This window comes from Pocillopora damicornis, chromosome 1, assembly GCF_964200805.1.
Source record: "Pocillopora damicornis chromosome 1, jaPocDami1.2, whole genome shotgun sequence".
NCBI classification, from domain to species: Eukaryota; Metazoa; Cnidaria; class Anthozoa; order Scleractinia; family Pocilloporidae; genus Pocillopora; species Pocillopora damicornis.
The window spans coordinates 2481380-2507935 of NC_142670.1; the positions used below are offsets into that span (position 1 = coordinate 2481380).

General features: G+C 39.8%; 3 protein-coding genes across 5 annotated transcripts; 2 read left to right on the plus strand and 1 right to left on the minus strand.

Moving 5' to 3' along the window:
• Positions 1-2756: 2756 nt before the first annotated feature.
• LOC113669794 (T-complex protein 1 subunit alpha) lies at positions 2757-10464 on the minus strand. Its single transcript, XM_089198981.1, has 11 exons — positions 10331-10464; positions 10177-10262; positions 8805-9031; positions 7694-7986; positions 6603-6729; positions 5990-6165; positions 5319-5442; positions 4730-4922; positions 4341-4504; positions 3383-3616; positions 2757-2897 (listed from the first exon to the last, which is right to left on the minus strand). The coding sequence occupies exons 1-10, from the start codon at positions 10410-10412 to the stop codon at positions 3412-3414; spliced, it is 1677 nt and encodes a 558-aa protein (XP_089055107.1). The 5' UTR covers positions 10413-10464; the 3' UTR covers positions 2757-2897; positions 3383-3411.
• Positions 10465-10484: 20 nt separating this feature from the next.
• LOC113669795 (uncharacterized) lies at positions 10485-19893 on the plus strand. The gene is made up of 6 exons (XM_027185873.2): positions 10485-10961; positions 11301-11418; positions 14158-14332; positions 15615-15669; positions 16441-18082; positions 18449-19893. Exons 1-6 carry the CDS (start codon positions 10623-10625, stop codon positions 18862-18864), a joined length of 2745 nt encoding a protein of 914 aa, XP_027041674.2. The 5' UTR covers positions 10485-10622; the 3' UTR covers positions 18865-19893.
• Positions 19894-21302: 1409 nt separating this feature from the next.
• Positions 21303-25447, plus strand: LOC113669816 (microsomal glutathione S-transferase 1). Of its 3 annotated transcripts, none has more exons than XM_027185893.2 (3): positions 21303-21517; positions 24313-24392; positions 24904-25447. In XM_027185893.2, exons 1-3 carry the CDS (start codon positions 21398-21400, stop codon positions 25154-25156), a joined length of 453 nt encoding a protein of 150 aa, XP_027041694.2. In that variant the 5' UTR covers positions 21303-21397; the 3' UTR covers positions 25157-25447. The 3 variants fall into 3 exon arrangements, with proteins under 3 accessions (XP_027041694.2, XP_027041692.2, XP_027041693.2); XM_027185891.2 differs by lacking the exon at positions 21303-21517 and adding an exon at positions 21924-22124; XM_027185892.2 differs by lacking the exon at positions 21303-21517 and adding an exon at positions 22592-22781.
• Positions 25448-26556: the final 1109 nt, after the last annotated feature.

Here is a 26556-nt window from a genome sequence, read left to right on the forward strand (position 1 = left end):
GGGAAAGGGGGCGGAAGAGAGGGGGGTGTTGAAGTCCTAAATGTAATAACTGTCCTAAATGTAATAAAGTCCTAAATGTAATAACATTTGGTCCTAAATGTAATAAAGTCCTAAATGTAATAACATTTAGTCCTAAATGTAATAAGCCTCTTATGCAATCGTTTAACTCCTGCAGTACATTGTTGCTATGGTGCACATCCACATTGATATGTTAGTGACAGCTGTTGCTCCAAAAAAACCGCTGACCAGTATACATGTCACATTATGGGCCCGCTGATATCAATCAGCGTCTTGCTAGACATAAGAAATATCAGCAGTCGAAGTATGGTCCTTATAGCGGTTTATTGATCGAGTTGAAGAAAATCATTTCCAGCCCAAAGTGGGCTAGTGCTTGGCTGGAAGCTCCATAGGATGGAATCGATTGGTACGTAACCATTAAGACTTTTTGGAAAAGAAATTTACTACAATTGATGATGAACTAGCATGCTATTGTTGATGTTATCGTTCGTGTTAAAGTCTTTAGAAGTGATGCACCATTTTAGAGCAGTTTGAATGATTTCGCTGTGTCACATGTTAATCCAAAAGAAAATTATTATTATCAGTAGCGTTATTGAAATTTTGCACATCAATGTTATTCAGTGTCAATTGATTCTAATGAAGCATTTGAGTTCATTTTTAAGAATGACTATCCTGATTTATTCAATTTTGAACCTGGGGTGTTGCATTTCCAGCCCTCTATGGCTTTACTCCACCTCAGTAATCAGTTCATGTACCATATGACTATAAGTGGAAACTGTTGAGCTTTCTTTTTTCATTCATCTATTTATCTATTCATTTTCTCCCTTCACGGCGGGGAGAAGAGGTACCGGTGAAGACAAAAAATGAAATATAAACTTGAGGTCAACTTTAAAATGTATGTTTTCCTAATATTTCGGTTCGGGAACTGATGAACCCGTCATAAGGGGCTAAAGGAAAAAAATGAATGGTTCATTAGACCGCCAACTGATCATCATGTGTTGAATGGTGTAGCTCAATGGTCCAATTTGACTCTTGCGTGGAAAAAAGGCAACATGTCGAGACCTGTGATCGTGAAATGGGATAACATATCATTGGTCAGTCGACATCTTGCTCTGTAAGTCACATTATCATATAGCTAGCAGCGCACGCGGGCAAGATGAAGTGAATCCTGTGTTCTGATTGGCTACCTGAGCGGGCATGATGGGCCCACCCTCGCCCGTTCGGGATCCCCCGTATTGATCCCACGCAAGAAAACTTACAAAGTTCGTAACTTTTGGACAATGTTTTCATATTCATATTTCAGAAAAAATAAACGACCCTCTTGGGTTTATTGTGCCGTCTATCTATCGGCTCTCGAAATAAACAGGCCATTCTTGATTCTTATCAAAGCGAAATCTTTTGCTATACAATGAATCCTTTAATGATTAAGCCAAGAGAATATAAACTCTCTTGTATGGTCAAGATTACTGGATATTAGCCTCGTTCTTTTTCTCCTTTTTTATGGACCGTGACTTCGTCTCAGTCCTTAAAAACGCAAAAAAAAAAAAAAAGAACTCAGCCAATATATAGCCATTTTGACCTCACGTTCGGTCAATAACGCATATGAATATATTTTATGCAAACCCGTACAAATCTGACAAGGGAAGACAGTACAAAAAATGCCCTTCTGAGCCCAAAATTTGTCTGACGTATAAGTCGGTGGACTTCTTTTTCCTTGTAACTTGGTTCATCAAGTGTTAACTTCAGCACTGAGGACAGAAGTATTTCGTCAAAATCTGTTACACTTAAGAGTCTGAGCCAATGATATAGAGAGAGCTATTAGTCAACGTTCTCGTTGCTTCTGCGTCCGTCAATTTGATGCCAAAAGCACATCAGTATTAGAATAAGGTTTTGTAGCCAATGCTTCTCAACCTACGTCTTTAACAAATAAAAAGCCGCTGATTAATATCAGTGAGCCCGCAATATCCCATAAATATTGGTCAGAGGATTCTTTGATGCAACAGCTGTCACTTTAACATCTCAATGTTAGCGCAGTTAAACGATTGCATAGGAGGCTTATTACATTTAGGACCGAACGTTATTACATTTAGGGATTTATTACATTTAGGACCAAATGTTATTACATTTAGGACTTTATTACATTTAGGACAGTTATTACATTTAGGACTTCAACAGGGGGGAGATGGGGGAAAGGGGGCGGAAGAGAGGGGGAGAGTGGGGAAAGGGGGCGGAAGAGAGGGGGAGAGTGGGGAAAGGGGGCGGAAGAGAGGGGGAGAGTGGGGAAAGGGTACGGAGGGGGGGAGAGTGGGGAGAGGGGGCGGAGGAGGGGGCAGAGTGGGGAAAGGGGGCGAAGGAGGGGGCAGTAGAGTCGGGGAAAAACGCGGGTTTGGAGGTGGGGGGAGGGCACTTGTGAATAACAGAAAAAGGATCATCACAAAGCGTTTTGAAACCTTTAATTCGTTCCACTTTAACACACTAAACTCACTGAAGGACTTGCTCATTCCTTACAAGTTAGCACTCGATGAGAGCAGCTTTACGTCATCTCCCTTCGACGCAAGGAAGGAACCTGATGTTACCCGACAGTTTTTAATCGACAGCTTTAGCGTTAAGTTTTTTTCTTGTTTGACCGATCAAAAACAAGTACGTACCCTTAATGCTTTTCAAGTGTGCCCGCACGTTTTGATTGGATAAAAACAGTCACGTACCCGGGAAGGCAAAAAATTTACCGAGCAACAGTGAGCTTCAACACTTCAACGATCTAACAACTGTCATCGTGTTCAATTGTCTTGGCAAACCATCCAAGAAGCTGAGATCAGGACTGCAGCGAATCCGTGCTTATCTCTTGGCAAATCAAATATCAGAATCGCAAATTAATAATGGTAATTGAACTGAGTGGAGTGCAATTTGGGCTGAAATCATACGCGTGATTCCAAAATTGAACGAGCGCGCGGCGCGAGTTCGATTTGAAATCACAAGTATGATTTCAGACCAAAATTGCACAACACGAGGTTCAATTACCACTTTATTACATCCATTTTGAAATCGCCCATACAGGACTTGGTCAGTTCAAATATTTTATTAATACAATACTGAGCTGGTTTGAAATTAAATTCATCCTTTTTTTGGGAGGAAAAAATAAGAGTTTTGGAAACAAAAGTTGCAAAATTTGCCACATGATAATCCATGTCTTTCATCTTCCTGCAATATGATCGGTTACTTTAAACAAGCCTTGAAGTCTCATTGGCTGGGGAAAAGATGCGATTTAAAGCAAAAAATGGTGCAATTTGTGAATAAATCGCACCAATTAGAGCCAATCAGATTACAGGGACCATCAGTGATTTCAAAATGGGTGTAATAAATAAAGTTATAGTCTTCCTAATAATATCCATTTGTCTACAGTTCTCCACGCTGCATGGCTTGCCCGTATGCACTCTCCTCTTTTTTCTCCGGTCTTAATTTAATCATATCGTCGATGCGAAGAATTGTAATGGCGGCTTCTGTCGCAAATTTAAGACACTTTATTTTACTGATGCAAGGTTCTAGAACGCCTGCTTTTAAATTGTCACGCACTTTGCCCTCAATCAGATCCAAACCGATCCTGGATAGCATGAGAGGAAAAAAAAAGAGAGACATTGATCAACCCTCTAACTCCCATAAGTGACCAACATGAAACTTCTCCCCGTAACATTTACACATTATCCAGCCAACATGTAATAAGAATACTCAAACTTATCAGGTAGAAGCTGGTAGCCTTGATTTAACATCAAATTCTCGTGACTTATTTACAAGGAAATGTGTTGCAGCTAGAGGGGAGAATTAACAATCAGATCTTGGGAGTTGAGGGGTTAAATACCTAAAAACTACCAACTATTTTTACGAGGTACAGCTGTTTCTTTGAGCCGTTGTTTTGCTGTATTTGGGTAATTCTCATTTTGCCTTACGCTATGACTTTTTGCAGTGTACACCCTAACACTAATTTGTGACCATTTAAACGAAATCTGAGAAATAGCAATTTCATGTATAGCTGGTTTTTTTATTTTTTTATTTTTTAATGTGGCTCTACATGGCGGTTTTCTGAAGCAATTTCCTTTCGGTTTGACCGGCTACTTTCTGAGCGTAACTTTCCCCTTTGCAGTTATCACACAAGTGCCAACCAAAGAGAGAAGATTGAAATAGTGTGCGTGCCTTAGAAATCGCCATTATTATGCTTGCGTTCTGGCGAAATTCCGTTGAAAAGTTTTAAGGGACGATTACGGAAATTTCCCGATAGATTTTCATATAACTTTTGTTATAAAATTTTAATCAAAATCCCCTACACATACCATTTGAAGGAGGCTCTCTCTGTGTTTATTTGCGACGTGTTGTGATACGCGCGGAGTTTGGCCACAAGTTCGGCTGAATCTTGAGCCGCATTCACTGCCAGTGTCTTGGGAATAACAAGGAGTGAGTTGGCAAACTCAGCGATGGCCAACTGCTCTCGAGATCCCTGATTATAAAGCAGATCATGACGGATATTAACCATAAAGAATCACAGCAATAGCCTGCAGAGCTGGCGTAATTTTGGCGAGGAAGTACTTAGTATTTTCTTAGCGAGAATTACCGTATGACCGCCACCATTTATTTTAATGACAGAGGAAGGCTGGGGAGAGAAAAAATTTGTACCAAGGGGACGTTGGACGGTCAAAAAGAAGGGGAAGGTTTTTCTCCTCACCAGTGACGTAGCAAAGTTCTCTAAATAGATCGACAAAGCCGCCTCCACTGCCCCTCCCCCGGGGACAACTGTTTTGGACTCGAGGACTCTCTTTACCACACAGATGGCATCGTGCATGGAACGCTCCATTTCGTCTAACATGAAGTCATTGGCACCTCGGAGGATAATTGAGGACGCTGAACGAGCCTTGGGTCTGAAGGAAAAAAAACCAAATTAAAAACAAAACCATAAAAAATTAAAATTCCCTTTTAATTTACCAGCGAGCAGGCCTTCATTATCACTCGCTTCAGTACGAGTGTTTCTTCGCTCGCGGGACAATATGAAGGCTTCAAGCAAAACAAACCTGCAAGACGTCTGCAGTGCCAGATCCCTGGTATACGTCTCTCTGACTCGTCTCCAATCTTCTCGCGGGCGGGAAACGCGCGTCCTGCAGTGCTAATAACGAGAGCCTTTTCGCAACCTACCTAGACTGCAGCACTGTTGTTATTATCTTCTATTTTTGGTGGCTTCTTAACCAGGCACATCTCTATGCTCTAAGTAAGATTTACAAACTAACACCTAAACAGTACAACAGGGCTTGTTCCCTTACCGTTTAATAACAATCAACTCATCGTCAGAAACTCGTTCTTGAACAACTTCGTCTGCTGAGCCAAGCATACTGGCGTCAAAGCTCTCCTCACCTTCCAGATTAGCCAAGGTCAGCACCATAGTTGCTAGGATACAAACAGGCCAACCAACAGGTTAGTATCCTGTTCCAATGGTTCAGATAGTTAAGGGTAGCAAAGGGGGAGGGGAAGGGGGTGAAAGTGGGGGTGGGGGCGGGGTGCTGACCCCATTTCACGCGTCACGATACTTGAAAAATCATTTCATGCGTCGCGAATTTAAAAAGGAAACATCAACTATTTGTCTTGTGTGCGACTTTCTAAGAAAAATTGAGGTTTTCAAAAATGGAAGAAAAAATTCACTGGTCACGTCTCACTTTTGTTCATAGATTCACGAATCACGCTCGCCTTTCAAATTAAATTGTTGCCTTAATCACACCTCACGTATTAACCCTTTGCCACCCTCTCGGTAAAAGGGAGCGAAATAGAAAACGTGGGAGGTCTGGGGCGGGTCACGCGGAGAATACGTTCGTTACGCTACCCGACCCAGACCCTCCTCCGTTTGTGCGGATGGATAACGCTTAAAATGTCAAAATATCATACAGTGGAAAGTGTAATGCCAATGTGCAAAATAATTTCAATTCCTAGACAAACTAACCTCCTGTAGCCCTTGCGATTCTCTTAAGGTCAGCCTTTTTACATCGCCTGACACCCATGGCACCAGCTTCTACAAAGTACTTGAGGCAGAGATCGTCAATGCCACCACTGACCAACACAACATTGGCTCCAGCTCCAAGAACCTTCTGGATACGTTCTTTAGTAATGTCTGCCTCTCTGCATATTGAATACAATTTTGCTGTCAGCAATTAAAAAAGTTTTTTTTTTCTGTCTTCCCTTCCTTTTGTATATCAATAGTCCATATGAACAGGTTCCCACTAGTTTTTCCTGGAAGGAATCAGCTAAGGACATAGCAAGAACTTTGAAGTTTTTTCTTTTCAAGGTCACAGAGGATTCCCTCTCACAAGAAGCAAATGTTAAATACAGAGCTTGGGAAAAATTATTTCTGATTGTCCAAAACAAGTAACATTTGCTTTCACTGGCCAAAACAGGGTAAGACCCCAGAAACATCACAAATTAATCCAATGCTTATGTGCAGGCTGGATTTCAGACTTTTCTCTGGGCCTGGAATAGTAGTTTATCATGTAAATAAAAACATCTTGACAAGACAAGAAAGATATAAGTCATGTCCTCATGGGCAGAGGACAACCCACCTTTTTCTTATAGCTTCTAACTTCTCGGGATCCTCTACAACAACACTAACTCCTAGATGCATTTTGGCTTTTTGAAGGCTAAAATCCAGGCAAGCAATTTTAGCATTTTCCACTCGTTTAGGCATGGCTGAAAATAAAAAACCCCCAACACATTATAATTCCAAAATCTCCACCAAATTCTTCAAGCTTCAATTACCTAATCCAAGGAGTAATCTCCACTTATGTAAGGGTATACAAGGATATAATACATATAGGTAATAATATATAGATTTAGCTAAGCCTAAAAGTGGACCTAGCATTTTTTCCCCCCACACATCTCGAGGGCACAACATCTTGCCCCAGCCAGGACTAGAACCCAGGTCATCTGACTCGGAGCCCAGTGCACTGACCACTGGACTACTGGACAAAGCTGTGGCATTGGTGTGCCTGTGGTACAGTTGACCACGCATGTTAAAAGTAACATCTTGTACAGTTGTACGGTCGTACATCCAAATTTTTTTGGCTTGATGGGTTACTATTAGTTTGTATAATTATAGCGCTACACTTTGTGAGCTCTGCTACAGGGTGTGAAATTGCGCCTAATACAGGCGCCAATGCGACTAAATTTTTCACTTTGGCGACCAAATCCTGAAAGTTAGTCGCCAAATTGGTGACTAGAACGTTTCATTGTAACCTTACCAAGAGATATAGAGAATTAAAAAGATTTGCAAAGAGAAATCTGCGGCAAACTTCCTCGTTAAGTTTGTTTCCAAAACGTAGCACATGCATCTCGATCTACAACTAAACGCCATCTTGGATTTAGATGAGCCTGAACGTTGTATATCATCCATCCTAGTGTCCACTTTGTAGCACGTTAAAGATCTTTTCCCTAACTTAATTTTGGAGGGCCTATCTAGTACGCTGACAGCGTAAAGAAAGATTTTGTTTGTCTTTGAAAATGGTGACCAACTTTTTTTGAATTGGCTACCACTTTGAAGAATTTAGGAGCCAAATGGCTATCAGAAAAAAAAGTTAATTTCACGCCCTGTGCTATAAGAAGTTTTAAATCCCTTGCAATCCTAGATCTGATGAGAAATTTTTGTATTATATACCTTGAGATGCTATGGTGCAATTCAGAGCATACCCATCCACCAGGACACTTTCCTGCGCACTTCCTCCATGCGCCTTTAACACATTAATAGCCTTGATTGGATACTTGGCTTCACCCTTATTTCCTGCTCGCTTCACTGCAGTGACAGCATTGACAATCATCTCACTAAAGAAGTCTGATGACTGGCCAATCAACTTTGATGACAATGATGTCTTAGCCACATTCACAATACTTTCTCTGTCAAGCTCACTAACATTAATTGTCAAATTTTCCTGGATGTACTTGCATGCTTCCCTGAAAGTTAATCACAAGATGTCAATCACATAAGAAAGTCTGTACTTAACCCTGGCATGTAATTAACAAATAGATCCCAAGTTGCCATGCGTCTGTTCAGTAATAGATCACAGAGGATGTCAAATGTGGTAAGAACAAAAAAGTGGCATACAAGGCGCAGCCGAGTGTGTCACTGATGTTCTCTTATTCTTATATAATAAAGAATTAAAAAAAGTTTTAATGATGACGTAATCTATATGTCTGTCCTCCAATAGATCATAAGTGAGAACCAATCAGAATGCGTGCATAACTGAGCTTATTATATAGCTTCTTCTTACAATACCACCCTTACATCAAACATTTTGAAAAGAATTGAAGAGGATTTCTGTAAAATCTGAGGACTTAAAGGAATAGAGGTAAATTCACTGACATAAAGAATCTAAACTAGAACAAAATCCAAACTAACCCTTTAACACCCAAGATCCAACAAGCAATTCTACCATCATACTGTCATAATTTTTCTTGTTAATAAGACTGGAGAATTTGGTCTTATCTGTTAAGCTTTTCTCTTCTCATAACCTGTTTACAAGATAACTTATTGGAATGGCAAGGGGAAGTTACATGTCAGTCACTTCTGGGAGTTGAAGGGTTAAGGGAAAAGGATCTAGGCTTCTTGTTAACTTTTTGGCACACTAAAATCATCAACTTGAAGCCAGAAATATAGTTTTCATCACAAAAAAAGGGGGAAAAACACTGAGAAAACCAGACCCCTGAAGAAAGCAAAATGGTTGGCATCTGTCTCCAATTTGAAGAAGAACATAAAAACCCTGTGCACTTACTTGCAAGCCAATCTATAGCCACTAATGATGGAGGTAGGATGAATCTTCTGACGCACAAGTTCATTTGCTCCTCTAAGAAATTCTGCAGCAAGTATAACTACTGAGGTTGTTCCGTCTCCAACTTCCTGGTCTTGAAGGTCTGCCAGCTCGCAGAGAACCTTGGCTGCAGGATGCTCAACTTCCAACAGCTTCAATATTGTGGCTCCGTCATTTGTCACAGTAACATCCTACAAAAATATCTCTGAATTAGGCCAAGTTTTTTCTTCCATTCCCTTCCCTCTTTTCAAAGTGCATTGGTTGGTTGAACCAAAAAAAAAAGGGGAACAGAAAAAAAAAATTGTAAAGAGAGATTGAGTTGAGGAAAATCCAGGATGTGCATGTTCCCTCTCTAATCATTTTCATCACCTAATTCTGATGCAACATGCTCACCAGTTTATCCAAGATTTTTTTTTTCATTTGTAACCTTTGCTGAAAAATGGGTTAGTCAAATGATGGAGAAGGAATTTATCATTAAATTATAATGCCTAAATCGAAAGGAACCGTCCATAGTTTTGTTCAATTTTTCTTCTTTCCTGTTAAGTGACCAACTGTATCTTAAGAATGAGTTCACAGAATTTAAGGGAGTCAGTGTGCAAAAAAGCAAAATATAAAAGGTGAAACGTCTGTACTGAAAAAAAGATTCAACTTAAATTGTAGTAAAAGTGCAGCATGAGGAAGACTACTGTATCTGCTGTAGGAAAATTACGTAAGCTTTTAATCTTCAGGGCCAAGTTGTTCAAAGCTAGGTTGAGATAACCAAGGGTTAGCGTGAAATCTGACCTCAGAAGCTTTAAAAGAATATTCAGCACATTTATTTTTGCCTACAATTTGATGTCTGAATGTTCTAAAAGGAATTGAAGAAATTATGTGAAATAGGCCTTTAAAGAAGGGAATAAAGAAACCCAGGCTAAAACTTAACCCCGGGTTAGCGCTAATCGGCCTTCGAACAACTAGGCACAGGTGTGGATAACGAGTCAATCGATTGAATATAGAAATAAAGTTCCAAAAAACCCTTTGAATTAGTATTTAGAAATACAGGTCTCAATGAAATTTTCTTTGAAGTCATTCAAGTTGTTTAAAGTACTTGGAGCATATGTTGAAAATTAATATTCGCCTATACAGTACAGTACACATGTTCCACAGTAGTGTACTGAACCGGTAAACTTAAGTAATTTGTCAAACATAGCTATTTCAAGGAAGACTGCTGCATCAGCTGTAAGAAACGTACGCGAACTTCTACGCAGCCTCCCTCTCACGTTGAATCTACTTTTTAAAGGCCAAAATATCTAATAATAATTTTACATAACAAGTGAACGTTGAAGAGAAATCTTACCCCAATATCATCGACCAACATTTTATCAAGGCCAACAGGACCTAAGGAACTCTTGACAATGTTTGCGATCGCCGTAACAGCGGTAACTGCAAAGAAAATAAAAAATAAATACATCCGAGCAGAGATATATTCCACCTCTTTCTTTCTGTCTTACCATTTTGGTTTCGTATGCTTTCTCCGGTGGTTCTTTCACCTCCAACATGAAGTAACTCGGCAGAACTAGGAGCGGACGACATTTTGAAAACTTTGAAACATGTGCTGCGTGACCGAAAGTGATCATGGATATAAGGAGTGTCTGCTAATTACCAGGTCGGCGCGGTTAGCGTAGTCATAATACAACGATGGCAAACGGTTGTGAAGCAAGCGCGTGAAGATTTCCAACTCAGATCGCATGGTTCTGTTTGTAAAATATAATCAAAGTTACATTTTGGCGGTTGAAGACAAAAATGAGGTGTTTCCAGCTCTGTTGGGTGATTTTCATCTTGATTTTTTTCGGTGAAAGTGAATGGATGCCGTCCGTCTCTGGAATGCCTATGGAACAAAGATTTGACGGAAGTACTCTATGCGGCTTGGATTTCGGGCGTAATGCCGCCAGTAAAGAATATTCACGCATTGCTTTAGAACTGATTTACAAGGATACAGCAACAGTGGTTGCTAATAGCACCAAATGCGATCTGGAGTTCAGGGATGGCGCTGCGCAATGGAAGAAGCTTACAGGAAATGAAAAAAGATCATTCGACCGCATCGAAGTTCGAGTAACAGAAGGCAATCCCGAACTCCTTAAGGTATGAAATCATTCCTTTTCAAATTTATCTACTTTATTTACCGTTGAAAAATAGCTTCTAACGTTTCATCCTACTTGGATTACCATAATTTAGGGTATGTTTTCCTTACGTCAACTTTCATTTATGCGATCACTCATACGTAATGTATTTTTAGCAAGAGGCGGAAAATTGTATATTGTCCCCACTTACGTTTAAATCCATCCTCTCAAACGGAAACTCATATAATTGAGTTGATGGTATACTGCATCGGCAAGAATGCGCATCACGACTTAATATCATAGTTTACTTTTCTCTTTAAACTGATTATTCCAGAAGTATTTTGTTGTTTGCATTATTCAGATCTTTGTTGACAAGAAAGATCGAGGACGACTCTCGGACGATGTGCATTCCATTATTCAAATTGTTTGCGCAAACCGGAAGTTTCATGGTTGCATTCGCTTTCCATCATCGAAAAATGGTGAGTTTGCACGATTCTAGCTCCCGTTTTTCTGCCAGGCGAAGGAAAGACATTGTTCTTAAGAGTTTCATGTTAATATATTGATTAGCGATTTTCATTGCCATCCAGATACACGCTTTTATACACAGATATACATTTATCAATATATTTATTGGATCCTGTTTACAATATATGCAAACGTATATTGAATCAAAATCTTATAACCTTTATAGTGCTTTCTGTCAGTTTCAATCAGAAAAACCCACCAGGATATTGCAAAGTCTCGGAAGAATTGAGTCATGAATTCGTTTTTGAGTGGGTTGATACAGTATATATGTGTAAACAAATAATAGGTAAATTTGATTTTCAGTTTCCTGTTGGTATAATAGGTTCATTTTTCAGTTTTCTGTTGGTTTAATCAGGGCTCGAAATAATGGTGGGTCAAAGAACAATGTCTGCACTGATTGGGGATTTGACTGGTCAACCTTTCATCTTGCTAGTCAGTTTGACTGGTCACATTCCATCATGTTGAAAATGAAATAAATGAAAGTTCCCATGCTGTTCAGTTTTTATCAGTATGTGAGGAGTCTGAAAAGATACATGACTGAGTCAAAATGAATTAGTCTATCATTGCATGCGGAGACTCTCCAGATACTGGAACCTTAGGTGACATTTTTTGACCAATCAGAGCACGCCTGGTATTTCATTTGTGTATTGTGACAATACAACTCCAATTTTACTTGAGGTGTTATTCTGGTAATTGGCCAAAGAGGGTCCAAAGGTCCCCCTTTGTTTAAATTTGGAGACCCTCTCTCAAGAAAGGGAGCCTAAGATGTAAGGGGGCTTAGAGGAGGGCTCTTAACCCTTTAACTCCTAAAAGTGACTAAGACAGAATCTACAATAAAAAGCTAAGTTTTTCGTTTGTCTCAGATGTAGTCACGTGTGATGTAGATTGCGACGGTTCAACTGCATACTGCTAGTCTTCTTCAGTCAATAAGGTCGAGTAAGGCCCTCCTCCGCTTCTTTTAAAAGAAAGCTTAAGGAATTTCTTCTCTCGAGGTATTAACTTCTGTAAGGCAGTAATTCTTAACTAACTTACTTAATATGTGTGTGCGTGCGTGTGTGTGTATGTGTGCACGGTCAAAGTTAATTACCATAAGTCCATATTGTAATTCTAATATAAGATTAGTTATTTTAAGTGAGAAAGCCTGACTTGTTGTAAGCCTCGTGGTTTCTTTCAGGTTTTCTTGCCATTTATTTTCTGTCATCAATTTTCTTCATTTTTTTTTTTCCATCTGTAAATGTTGTATATGGCAAATAAATATTGTATTGTATTGACTGGTCATGCGTGACTGGTCACGGATGACTAGTTGACCGCATTGCCTGAAGAAGACTAGCAGTATGCAGTCAAAACGTCACGATCTACATCACATGTGACTACATCGTGAGACAAACTAAAAACTTAGCTTTTTATTGTTATTCACCGCAATGAATAACCACAACCTTTTCTAAGACAGAATTTCTCCCTACTTTACCAATACCATATCAAGCAGAGAAGTAATGAGATCTAGAAAAATATATTTAAGTGAATTATAATCCCTTAGACCCTTAAGAGTGACTGGCTTCTAATTTCTCCATACAGTGTTACTCCTGAATCAAATGTAAAGATGATGGGAATAATGGAAATGATCACCAATTTAAGAAGCTTCTGATTATCAAACAAATTCTCCTTGTCAGTACCAAAGTAATTTAGTGAGAAGAGTATGGAGGGTACAAATGCCAATGTTAGGGGGGTGAAGGGTTATTCACCAAAAATGATAGGATCAATATCAGTATCTGGGCAACTGCCCACCTACCCCTCCCCTAACCCAATGTTAACCCTAACTTGTTGTCAATTGACTGTTGTTGAGTTAGGGGATGGGTAGGTTAGCAGTTGCCCAGATAATGATATTGATCCAAATGATCTAAAGATGATTTCATCTTTTCTAGCTGCACACGCTATAGATTGTATTTTAGGGTGCTAACAGTTGGCTATTGACTTATGAATAAACATTTCTCTATGTTTTTTTTAACCCTTTAAGTCCCACTAGTGACCAAGACAGAATTTCTCCTTACACTATCAGTTTAATATCAAGCAGACAAGTAATGAGAGTAAAGAAAAATATCAATTAGGGGATTATTGGTTGATCCAATATCAAATTCTCCAAATTAGAATCATATGAATTGTATAGCAGACAGTAAGGAGAATTACTATTGAGATCTTGGGAATTAAAGGGTTAATGTTATTTTATTGCCCATTTAGTATGTGCGCTATATACTAAATATACTTAGCAGGCTGTATTTCACTCTATGACATGCTAAATTCAAAATTTTCTTTTTCTAAGGGTTTCTCCTTATAATATCAACACAATATCAACCAGATAAGTGATGGGAATAAAGAAAAAGATCAATTTGGGGATAATTATTTGATCCAATTCTAAATTCTCAGAACTAACACTATAAGAATTGTATGATTTACAGTAAGGTGAATTACAAATTTGATCTGGGAGTTAAAAGGTTAACCCAGAGATAAAATAATTGTCCTACTAACCTCATTTTTGTGGTCTGTATAGTAAGTTAGAAACCTTGTTTTTTCTGCTCTAATTTATGGCCAGCACACTTAGCACTTACACCATATATCCCAGTAGAAAAAAAATGGTGCGTAACTTACAATACAGACCTCAAACTCAGTTTGTAAGAGACATGTACTGTTGATTTCAGGGGTTATGCATAAGCACAGAAGCCTTCTTAGTGTTGATCAGGATGACGTGCAGAAGGATGATGATGATGGCATATTTCTAAAGCCACTCCTCCTGATATCAGCTGGTATCGCAGTTCTTCTTCTGGCTGGAAGTCTGTGCACTGATTGTAATGAAAACAAAGATGATGTGTCAATGTAAGTTTATTTTCAAATTTAACAATTTAAAGGTCATGAATATTTCATACTATAACTAATGTCTTTTTTGTTGTTGGTAAACTCTGCCCCTAGTCAGCCATGTTTCAGCTAGCAGAGGCTATTGCATGCTTACCCCTTACTTGATTATTTCTATAGGTAAATCCAGAAAGGGGGTGGGTTTTTTAAAAAAAACTGCAGTGCTGTGTCAGGGCTAAAAATTAACCCCAGTGCTTGGTGGCCAGTCAGGCCAGTTTCCATCCCAAAATGAAGTAGCCCTTGATTTCCTCTAGTTTAAAATGAAAAACTTGAATAAACACCCCATGGCTTTTAATGGAGCGATGGCTAAAAGGAAAGAACAAGTTCATGAAATCACTGTTAAAACAGCTCAGAATTTCCACTTCAGAACTAAAAACTTCCCTAAAATGGATGATCTTAGAGTCCAGGAAAAGAAATGAAAAGAAAGGTGGTCCAATTAAACTACATATCGAGTTTTCTTTTTAACTTTGTAATGCACATCATTTACATTGTAACTTTTTGAAATTCTGTAGCATAGTCGCGCATCGGGCATTAAAACCTTAACTTTTGGTGGCCTTAGTCAGTTTTAACTCGCCAATGGTGACCGTGTGACTGCCAATTTTTAGCCCTGCTGTGTCAGTGGGAGAGTATAGTTCAAGATAATTTTGTTTCATCAACTGAGTTGATAATGTAAATCGGCCACCGCAAAGAGTTTCAAAGCTAAAATTTCGAGTTTTAGCCTTTTAATCAGAGCCAATATTTTAATAGTTTTCCATTTGCTCGGATGCAAGGCTAATGCTTGAAATGTAAGCATGAAACTCTTCACAAAAGCCAATTTACAATATCCACTCAGGTAATAAATTAAATTATCTTGTTTTACTTCTATAGTCTCTGTAAGTAGCCAGGGAATATAAGGGAACAGGGGCCAGGATCACAATGGACGTTATGGGGATGTCCCACTTATAAGGGGTACCTCAGGGATGCCACACCTCTTTCAGAAAGAAGAACGAAAGAAAACGAACATGAAAAATTTTTAAGGGTGCAACAGCTGATCCATGGAAATACTTTTACAGTTTATGCAAGGGTTTCCTAAGGTGCCAACTAGGAGAATTTGTTTAACAATCAAGAGCTTCTTTAGTTTGTGATCAAAACCTTTATTCTTGTGACCTTTGTATGTAATTCAGGATGATATTGTTGGGAGAATTTAAATGCCAATATTTTTAGGGTTTAAAGGATTAAACTGAAGATTTTAACTTTTAATCTTCAGATCGGATGCCAAACCTCATCTTGTCTCTTGCCAACAACGTCTAAGTCGGCGCCAGGTAGAGAACGTCCTTTTGATAAAGTCTCGACTTTACATCTGATGTCAAAGTTGTTCTTCTCATCTCATAACTCTATAAGCAGTGTCCTTGACTGATTGATGAACTAAACAAAATTGCAATGTTGAGAGGAACCAGCGAGAAAAAGTCAAATCATCATTATTGCCTCCCCCCCCCCGAAAATTCGTCAGTTTTCCCTGACAGTTTGCCTGGGCCCATTTTTACTCCTGGTGGAGAGAGACTCCGTAAGATTTAAGTGTGTTGCCCAAGATCAGTACACAATGACCGGATACGTTTCAAACCCAGACCTCTCAACTAGGTGTCCAGCGCGTAAACTATTGTCTTCTTTTGTATTGGTAATAACATGATTTCGAGTGCAATTTGGTGTTAATAAGCATTTGTAAATTTTTCAAAGACAACAAAATTGCACGAGCCCGTGGGGCAAATGTAATTTGTAGTTTTTGAAGAATTTACAAGTGCTTACTACACGAGAAATCATGTTGTTACTTGTTAATAATGTACATGAAAAAAAAAATCACATAGAGTCAAGAGAGACGTAAATTTTGGCAGTGCGCACGCGTGCTATTTTTAATTTGCACTCGTGTTACAACTTTGCCCTCGTGTTACATGAGAATGCACTCGTTTTCAGTCAATCAAACGCGCCTAATCTTTTCATCTACATTATTAATTAAATAACTGCATGCATACTGAAGTATGGAGTTTTGCGGAAATATTGCCATAGTTTTTTTCTTATTCTGTTATTTTTGTCTCTAGGTACTGCCAGATGAACAACAGCCAGAGGAAGAAGTCGTCGACGAGTCGAAAATTGATATCGGAACAATTGAAAAGATGGACCAAAATTTGGTGGAGGAGAATAATCACACATCACAGATTCCCCTTTCAAACAATGAGCTTTCTGAAAGTACATCGACCGTCCAGCACGTGCAGCACGTGCCACCGAACAGCACGCATCCCCCCGAGCCGGCGATTAGCGTGCACACATCTGACTCGCAGCCACGCCCGCCCAGCACGGAGCACGTGTCTCCAAAGGACGTTGACGTTGTGCATCCGGGTACTACGTCTTCAGAGTATGAAACTGTAGAATGTAAGACTGTCAGCTCAAAATCTGGAATCTCGAAGAGCAAACAAGGCAGTGAACATGAACATGACGAACATAAAGGCAGGTTCTGGAAGAGAACTCGGTCTGGTAAAGGAATTAGTGGTAGCACTTCCGCCACGGATAGATCCTCTGATGTATTCAAAGATGAGGAACACAAACACAGATCGAGGAAAGAATCTAAAGAGACGAAGACAAAAACTGGAAAAACAAAGAGCAGAACGGGCTCTTCGGGTAGTGATAAAGACGAAAAACACGTTTTGCATGAAAGTCCCATTGAAAGGCCTCGAGAGAAGACGCCAACCCTAGAACGGCATTCTCGAGGACTTCCGCTTCCGCCGGGGCCTTCAGTGCCTCCACTTCCGGTTGTTCCCATTCCCCAAAGACATTTTTCTGCTCCCGATGAGGTGGAAGATGATAACAACTATGAGACTGTTGAAGTGCGTAAGACAAAGTCCATGGAGAGAGTGAAGGGCCATCCACCGTCTCCATCCGACGATGCATATGATACTGTCCAGGTTAAAGTCGGAAAACCTCGGGCTCTTTCGCTTGATCACGACATGGGCGAAGACAGCGGGAATTACGAAGTTGTTGCTTTTAATAAGAGCGAGGTTGATTATTTGTATGCTGAAGTGCAGCAATCCAAAAATAAGGAGACTACGAATGAGAAAAACGTGGAAGACACGGTTGCTGAGGAAACTGAGGAAGATCCAGAAGATCCTTACTCGAGAATTAAGAACTTGAAACTGAAGGAAGAGGTAGCAGAAATGTCAGAGGCCCTCGAAGATGCGGAAGATCCCTATTCCAGCATAAAAAATGACATGCAAGAGGATGATTTGGAAGTCTCTAACCTGTATGAAGATGTCGAGAAACAAAAACAAAATCGAGTTGATAAAAATCACAAATACGCATCCGTTGACAAAAAAGAAGTATTCCAGTTAATGATAGACACCGAAAACAGCGCAGATTCTGAAAGGAACAGATCAAAGAGTGATGCAACGGGATTGAAACGATGTAGGAATGAGATGGACAAACGCGCCAATTCTGTTCATGTGGTGCGGTCAAGAACAGGCGAGGCTGTGGCAAAAGGCGAGGTTACACAAGCAAAAAAGGCTACCACTTTGCCAAGAGACGATACTTACGCAAAAGTGGACTTGAGCATGAAGACAAGGCGTCGTAATGATACAGAAAGTAGCGGAGATACTGAGGAGGAGAGACATGACACGGAAGATCCCCCACCCCTTCCCCCTGCGTACGTGTCGTCAAGACAAATGAAGATTGAAATGGGAAGAATTCCAGGTAGAGAAGACGAAATCTTAGTTTGTCAAGTGTTTCATTCACGGGCTGTGGCAGACAGACAGACAGAGAGACTAAAATACAGACACTGGCGGACAGACTGACTAACTGACAGACTGACTCATATTTACTGACTCACTGACTGACATACTAACTGACTGACTGACTTCATGTCTGACTGACTGACTGACATACTGACTTACTGACAGAGACTATAAGACAGACTCACTGACCGACAGACAGACCATCAGACGGGCGATAAATCATGTAATGACTTGAGAAACGGCGTGCAAGATGTGTTTTTGAGTATTCAGCCATTGTCGAAGATGAAATGATTACTATGGTATTTTCTATACTTTCTTTTTGCAGATAACACTGATAACCTTTACGATGAAGTCGCTACAGCTGGCCAGAGAGACCGCACTCCTAGTACAGAGTTGCTTATACCTCAAGACGATTCTAACCGATTGTCATCCGCGTCAGGCGACTACGAACCTGTTGAAATCATTTTAAAACCAGTTATTCCGATAACCAAAACCTCGGCGAGCGACGATTATGCGGAAATTCCAGAACCAGTTCACAAGTCAAATGCGTCCGGTAGCGGTAGCGCGGGACCTGTGCATTTGGAGGTCTGTAATGCGCCAGCGAACATCTCAGTCACGGTGACAAGTTCAACGGAAGCATGCGCAAATGACGATAACGTCGAAGAAACTCATTACGAATTAGTTGCTCCTCGAGATAGGAAACATTTGGAGTCAAGTACATCCAATGGTGTAAGGCTATGATTGAAAGTAAGAGATCTACGAGTGAATTTTTCTTAGTTTCGCCAGCGTACAAAGAGGATATGGTTTTACATTCCAACAACCTTCCCCAGTCGACCAGTTCCTCAATATGTTCCTGATATGTTTGACATTACACAAACATTGTATGGAGAATGTACATGCTGATGTCTCCTTAGGCTAAAGTGTTTAGCAAAACTGTGTTTGTAGAAAGAAGATGAACCTTTTAAGATATTAACACGATTAGCCAGTGTCCAAATATAATTTTTACGTCTTATAGGCTTATCCTTGGAAATCGTCTTTTTTTTTAATCTCAGAAGTAGGGTATATTTATTTAAAAGTTTGCATGCGTGACGCGTGGATAAACGATTGACAGTATTTTGAGTGAGAGAGAAAAACTTGAAAGCGAAACCTGTCACTCTTGAAATGACGTGTAGTCTTACCCATTCCAAACTACTCCTATTTGCCATGCGCACACTTAACCTGCCCGGAAGGAGAAGCACAACTCACTTTGTTAGACGGCACTATCTAGAGGAATATTTAAACTAGCAGATTTTTTTTATTTTTCGCATAAATCAATAGTTAAACGAAGTTCGAACGCACCCCGCTATTGAAGGACACCTCACTTAGGCGGACAAGAGGTCATGTAAACCCCCAAACTTTGGAAATCTCATAATTGAGAAATGCTTCTTAATAACAAGGATAAAGGTCTTTCGGGTATGTGATTGTGGAAGTTTCCTTTGCATCAGATATTCCGTAGCCTTTTTCGCACTTACGGTTTAAGTTAAGGCTAAGTGTTGCAGTATTTTAGTGTTCAGATAAACCCGTAAATATAGTTTATTAAAAGCAATATTATGTACTTTTTTTAACCATCACACTATTGAATAGCAATTGTAGTGTTATTTTATATCAGTTTATTCGTACATTAATTTCAAGAAATTTAAAATTTTAGTGTTGTTTACAAATATACGAATCCTCTGTTGAAGGGATCTTCCTTCATTCTCTTTAGAAATATCAGTAAAGAATGCATTTGTTCCCAGTCTCTTTCTTCTCTGCAAGCCAAGCAGCTATTTTTGCGCTGTACTGGAGATGGAGAACCCCACCTTCCTTTGATTCTTAGAGAAGATGTGCGTCCAAAATTAATTTCTCGGCTATCCTTCATTTTATGCGTTAAACTAGCTTTGAACAGTTATTTTTGGCATACAAGATGACGGTGATGACGATGGTTATCAGGGGGAAGACGATAGGGACGATATCAATGACTATGGAGTCGATAACGATGACGAGGACGACAATGACGGTGAAGATTATGTAAACAATGATGATGACGGAAACGAGACGATCCGATAACGATGACGATAACGATGACGATGGCCATGACGATGACGATGACGATGACGATGGCGATAACGATGACGATGGTCATGAAGATGACGATGGCCATGACGATGACAATGGCGATAACGATGACGATGGCTATGACGATGACGATGGCCATGATGATGACCATGACGATGGCGATAACGCTGACGATGACGATGACGATGACGATGACTATCACTTTGATTATGATTATAATAATGATGAATGTATCGAATGGACAAAAAACACTTATTGAACAATCAAAAGGGAAAAAAGGATATTAAATGGCGCTGTCGTGCTAAAAAATTAGATACCTGAGTATCCCTGGCTTCGAAACTTACAAGTTTAGAGATCTTAGAATGAGTGGCAAGCGTATTAACAACAGTGACGGCGACGATGACGATGAAAATGACTACGACTTTGATGATGACGTGGGTTATGATGACGGTGACGGTGACAATGATGATGAAAGTATCGAATGGGCAGACAACATCTATTAACGCTTTAACTCCCAAGATCTCATTAGAAATTCTCTTTACTGTCGGTCATATAGTTCTTGTGATGTTAGTTTGGAGAATTTGGTATTGGATCAACTATTTATCCCCTGATTAAGATTTTTTTTTATTCTCATCACTTTGTTTGCATGATATTGTATTGATAATGTAAGGAGAAATTCTGTCTTGGTCATTCATGGGAGTTAAAGGCTAAACAATCAAACGGGAAAAAAGTAAGTGGCGGTCTCGTGTTGGAAGCAATTCGCTTATATGTCCTTGGCTTGGAAACTCTAAAGTGGCGAGGAAGATAGACGCGGGAGAAGAACGCGTGAAGTAACCATCTTGGCTGATAGTGTTGTGAGGAAGTTATGAAGATCTGGGCGGTGGAGCTAAGCTGCAGAAAAAGAGAGACGAAGGTACAGGTCCGCAATCTCATCTCCCAGAGGTCGGTCACACGCCGCTAATCCCTTGCAGTTAGGATGGCCAATGGTAAGAATTTGAATCTCATTTGCAAAATGGAAAAAGATGCAGTTTGACAGAAGATAGGCCACGTAAAAAAAATGGTAAAGCAGAAAGATTGCGTGACAGTGGTGTGATTTCGTGACAAAGACGTTGCTTCTGTCGTTCGCGGGGGGTGTTTCGCTTTGAGCTTACCCTCCGCTCTTCGACCAACAAGCTCCAAAATGATAACACTTAAAATGGATGATCGTTTCCTTGCTGCTTATCTCTTTTGTGGCGCCATGGTTATGCTGAAGACGTGGGTAATGTCTTTTTTGACCTCGAGGCATCGCATTGGCAATAAGGTGAGATTATGCATGAAACTTGAGGGACTATCGATAACCCACTTGAAAAGGTGTCAAGAAATGAACACTTACTTAAATATCCAACGCCGGTTTGAAAAAAAACTGTGCTTTCCAAGCCAAGGATTTTTCTGATTAGACGGTAAGAGTTAGAAACCTTTTCCAGTTGAGTGCGTGTAGGATTTTATTTCGGATTTAAACAGTTTTTAACATGGTGTAATCACTGTAATGATTGTACGCATCATGACAATGATGGCATGCAGTTGCAAGCACGAGGCTTATTGTAGATATCTTAATTTTAAAAAAAAAATGACTCGAAACAAACGGATTCCATCAGAACAACACTCCCAAATTTACAAAAGAAAATTTTGCCGAGTCATCAAGTACCCCGCAAGCTTTGAACCAACTCCTTGTTACCAGGTCCCACGTGCGACCTTGCGTGACAAACCACAGACAAAAGCAGCAAGAATAGCCTTCTACCAGTTCCAAAATGGTCCCCTTGACTGTTGATGATCGTTTCCTGTCTGCATATCTTTTGTATGGCTCTGCGCTTATGCTCAAAACTTTTGCCATGTCATTTTTCACCGTAAGACAGCGCATGGCGAACAAGGTAAGACTTATGGGCTAATTCGTCGAACAGAAGCTGGTTAAAATGTAAATCTGAAGAATTGGAAATTTTGCATCTTTAATCTAATTCTTTGAAAGCATATTTCAGATATTTTGTTTAAAAGTGTGCTGTCATTAAGCGCGGGCTTATCCGACTGGATGATAAAAGTTGGAAGATTCTTTCAGTAGAACCCTTGTAGGATTTCTTTCGGAGGCCATCGATATGCTGCGAAACGTGAGGAAGTAAATCGGGGTTAACTGAATGAATAACCGCAGAGTAGTAAATATACATGAAAATACCACTGAAAATACGTTTGATTTAACTGAATTTGTATAGGTAACAACATGATTTCGAGTTTATTTGGTGTTATTAAGCGCGGGTAAATTTTTCAAAGACGACAAAATTACACGAGTCTGTCGTTAAATGTTCCTCTGGATCTATGCAGCAGTCCCAGGCCTCATCCACAACCTTGCGTGACAATCACGCACGGTGAAAGACCCGTTTAAAGTTGCATAAGAGCAAAGGTCTCAAGCTTTCAAAATGGTGCCTCTTTCTGTGGACGATCGCTTCCTCTCAGCCTATCTTTTCTATGGCTCTTTGCTCATGCTCAAAACGTGGGTGATGTCGTTTTTAACTGCAAGACATCGAATACAGAATAAGGTTTGTAATAGACTCAAATGTATTCTGCTGAGTAGGGTGAAATGCATGACTCACGCTTGCATGCATGACGACCACGAATCAGGTCTTATTCAGTGACTTTTTTCAAAAGATTTGTTCTCTAGTTATGACTACTCTTGATTTTTAAAAACGAGAGATGTAGGAACGACCGGATAACATGCAGAACTCATGAGTGACATGTTCGTGTTCGAGCCCTGATCGGCGGGTCATGATTCCTCACCTTTTGAGCAAATTCGCTTTCGAGGCTCCAATCGATCGACCAATGGGCCCGTCGGTCTATTTTCAATTTTACTCTTTGAAGCCTCTTAATCAATGACCTTATTTAATTAAACAGCAAAAGGCTGGAGACTGCATTTAGAGCAAATTATTTTCCTAGAGAGTTCGCATAATTGAAAATTTGAAACGAACACAAGTGTGGATTTCGAGAAACTTATTTACACGCGCGTGGTTTTAGTCTATCATTTATCTTGCCACTGATGGAAACTGTTGCAAAAATAGTTGCGAGTGGGTATAATTTCACGTGCGCCGACATAGCCAAAGCTTTACAGCTCGCTTTGAACAACAAGGACCTGAAAGAGGACTGACTAACAAGTGCCTCTGCAAAGATGACACAGCAGTTTGAGTGCCTTTAATGTCCGCTACTTAAACACAGGCCGCAACTGTTCAATTGGAGAAAAGGCTAACTACTTTTAATTATGATTTTGCAAAACACTGATGAAACGGTTTTAAAAGATTACGAGAATGAATACTTTGCCAAACTTCTCTTAAGCTGAGCTAGCAATATGATCGGCACTGAAACGTGGTGGTACCCCTCCTCGCCCCAATTTTCTCATGGACAGGCTCTAGCGCCCCCCTTCCCCCTTCCCCACCCCTTTTTCCTTCGCTTCCTATGCTGTGATTCAACGTGAAGTAAAGAACTGTTTCTGTACTTCACAATTTAATTTAATCATCAGTTTCTTAGGATGGCTTGCTTTTTGTGGGTTGTAGCCCTTTCCCTCCCTAAAGTGACCAAAATAGAATTTTTGCCTTACTATATCAATACATTATCAAGCAGACAAGTGACGAGAAAAAAGAAAAATAGCAATCAGGGAATTAAGATGATCAAATACCAAATTCTCCAAACTAACATTATAACAATTGAATGATAGACAGTTAGGAGAATTACTAATGAGATTGTGGGAGTGAAAGGGATTTCTTGGTGGCAAGTTTTAAGGTATCTGTTCTTAACTTTTTCAAAATTTTGTCTCTGTCTTTCTATTGACCCTGATAGTTTGTGTGTGTTTCATGAAACTAAATTTAAAAAAAAAGATCTTATGTTGACTTAAGTGTTCAAAGCAGTGTTAGGTTCTAAATGTACATTAAGAGTTTCTTGGGTGACATTTTGGGGTCTTGGCATGTTTATTAATACGACTTTCTTCACCTTTTGGTAATTCAAGAAACAAAATCTGCAGACAGTCCCAAGGGCTGTATTTATAGCTGAAAGATTAAAAACTCATTACACTTCTATTTGTAGGCTCTTCCAAGCCCTGAGGACTATGGTAAAGACAACACTAAACCAGTGCCTGTAAATCCTGATGTGGAAAGAGTCCGCAGGTATATATCTCAGCTCAGATATTATTTAATCAACCTCTAAACTCTCTTTCTCCCCTCCCCCCCTCAGATTTTACCTTGCTATTTACTAGTCTTACAAGAGGTGTAGCTGCAATTGTTTTGAGGGGGGGGGGGGGAGGAGCCTAGCCCCTCTTCCCCCTCCCATTTTTTTGGTGATAAGGAAGAAGATAAATCCATTGGTAGCAGTGTGAGTGGTTTGGAGAACAATACAAAAGTGGCTTCAAGATTGCTTGAAAATGACTTGAAACTATTCCTTGAAAAGTGTTCTACAGTGCACAACATTTTTAAAATTTTCCAGGGGAGGATGCCTGCAGATCCCCATCTAGCCTTTTATGATACCCTACAATCACTGCTTCCTGGAATCCTTCCCACTTCAAAATCAATTCCTACACAGCTGCAGCTCCTGCTCTGGAAAATAGTTATGCTTTACAGATTAAATGAATCTTGGGAGTTGCAGAGTAAAATTTAATTTTTTTTACTGATTCGATTCCAGAGCCCATCTGAATGATCTGGAGAACATCCCAATCTTCATGATTGTTGCCCTGTTGTATGGATTGTCTGGTGAGCCTGTGGCAAGAGGCATTTGGTGTTTGCGCATCTTCACAGGAGCTAGGTTCCTGCACACCATAGCTTACTTGAACGGCATCAGTGCACCACGCGCCTTGGGTTTCTTAAGTGGCTCAGTTTGTACTGCAGTCCTGGGCTTCAGTGTGCTGTACTCTGCTGTCAAGACTGGCGTGTTTTAAACAGTTTTAAGGCTGATGTCCTCTGAGAAGTTCATTTTTTTTATTTTTACCATGAAATAATGGTGACAATGCTTTTTTTTAATTTAGTTTCCTTTAGCTTTTAGTGTACCGTACTCCACTGTGAAGATAGAAATTTTTCTCTAGAGCATTCTCCTTTGAGTAGTGTGTGAACATGTTGTGAAAACAAGAATTCTCTCCGAGCCAGTCTACCTCAGCTTTAGTAGTTTGAGCAAACAATAGCTATGTAGTATTCACAAAAAGTAACACATTAATAAAAAACTGATTGCATGATTCAGTTGTCTCTTTTGCTTATCTTAACCCTTCAGACCCTTAGAGTGACCTGCATCTAATTTCTCCTTAGAGTAACACTCTTGTTTCCTCAGTTAGGATCACAAGAATAAAGGAAATGATCACCAATCTGAGAAGGGTTGATTGTTGAATAAACTCTCCTTGTAAGAACCACAGGAAAAGTGTAGAGGAAAGTAAGGAGAATTTGCTTACTGATGTTAGGGTGTGACGGGCCTCAGATGTTACCAATTTTGTTGTTACTCTTCAATGCATGATATTCATGCATCTTACTTCTCCATACATTATCACCTTTGAGTAAAACATTAAAGGAGATGATTTCCAACGCAAGGAGCTCTTGATTGATAGACAATTCCTCCTTGAGAGTACCACAGGAAATGTATATGACAAGCATCTAATTTCTGCCTACAATATTACTCCTGAATCACACATTCAGGTCTTGAAATGGTCACTGGGGAAGGAACCTTTTGATTGGCAAATAAATTCTCCTTGTCAGCACCTTGGGAAACATGTAGAGAAAAGTATGGAGGATAGGCATACTGATGTTAGGGTGTAAAGTGTTAAGGAGTAATGTAAGGATTGGGAAGCAAAATCAAGGTGACTTCAAATCAAATATTTCTTGAGCTAATTCCTACAGTCTGGTTCCAATACATAAAATAAGGATTGTAAAATTTCCTAGCCTGTTGGCTGCTCCTCATAGTTGGCACTCAAGCACAAGTGTTTCCTTGCCCACAGGAAAGTACCAGGCTGTGAGCTAAGTGAGGTGGAGGAATTGCACTACTTAGGCAAACCTCTACTCCAAACAAGTCTCAAATCCCCCTCCCTCCCCCCCAGAGAAATGCACAACTTAAAGTGCTTATATACGTGAGGGCCTACTTTCTGCCTGAACTTTGGAAAGCAAGACTGATGTGAGACCTATAAAATTTGATTGGAAAAAAGGGTAGACTGATTCTTTCAAGTTGCTCATTTTCTGAACACAATCTGTTGAAAAATTAACACTACCAGAAGGCACACAAAAATCCTACAAATTTACACAAACTGATTTTGTAAATGAATCTTTCGATCAAAAACTTTCAGGAATTCAGTTTTTGCAA

Coding starts and splice junctions, on each gene's coding strand:
- LOC113669794 (XM_089198981.1), bottom strand. CDS start 10,412: ATGTCGTCCGCTCCTAGTTCTGCCGAGTTACTTCATGTTGGAGGTGAA. Junction 7,987..8,804: donor GGCTATAGATTGGCTTGCAA/GTAAGTGCACAG, acceptor ATTAACTTTCAG/GGAAGCATGCAAGTACATCC. Junction 4,923..5,318: donor GAGTTGATTGTTATTAAACG/GTAAGGGAACAA, acceptor TTTTTCCTTCAG/ACCCAAGGCTCGTTCAGCGT.
- LOC113669795 (XM_027185873.2), top strand. CDS start 10,623: ATGAGGTGTTTCCAGCTCTGTTGGGTGATTTTCATCTTGATTTTTTTC. Junction 14,333..15,614: donor AACAAAGATGATGTGTCAAT/GTAAGTTTATTT, acceptor TTTAATCTTCAG/ATCGGATGCCAAACCTCATC. Junction 18,083..18,448: donor TGAAATGGGAAGAATTCCAG/GTAGAGAAGACG, acceptor TTCTTTTTGCAG/ATAACACTGATAACCTTTAC.
- LOC113669816 (XM_027185893.2), top strand. CDS start 21,398: ATGATAACACTTAAAATGGATGATCGTTTCCTTGCTGCTTATCTCTTT. Junction 21,518..24,312: donor GGCATCGCATTGGCAATAAG/GTGAGATTATGC, acceptor TTCTATTTGTAG/GCTCTTCCAAGCCCTGAGGA. Junction 24,393..24,903: donor GATGTGGAAAGAGTCCGCAG/GTATATATCTCA, acceptor ATTCGATTCCAG/AGCCCATCTGAATGATCTGG.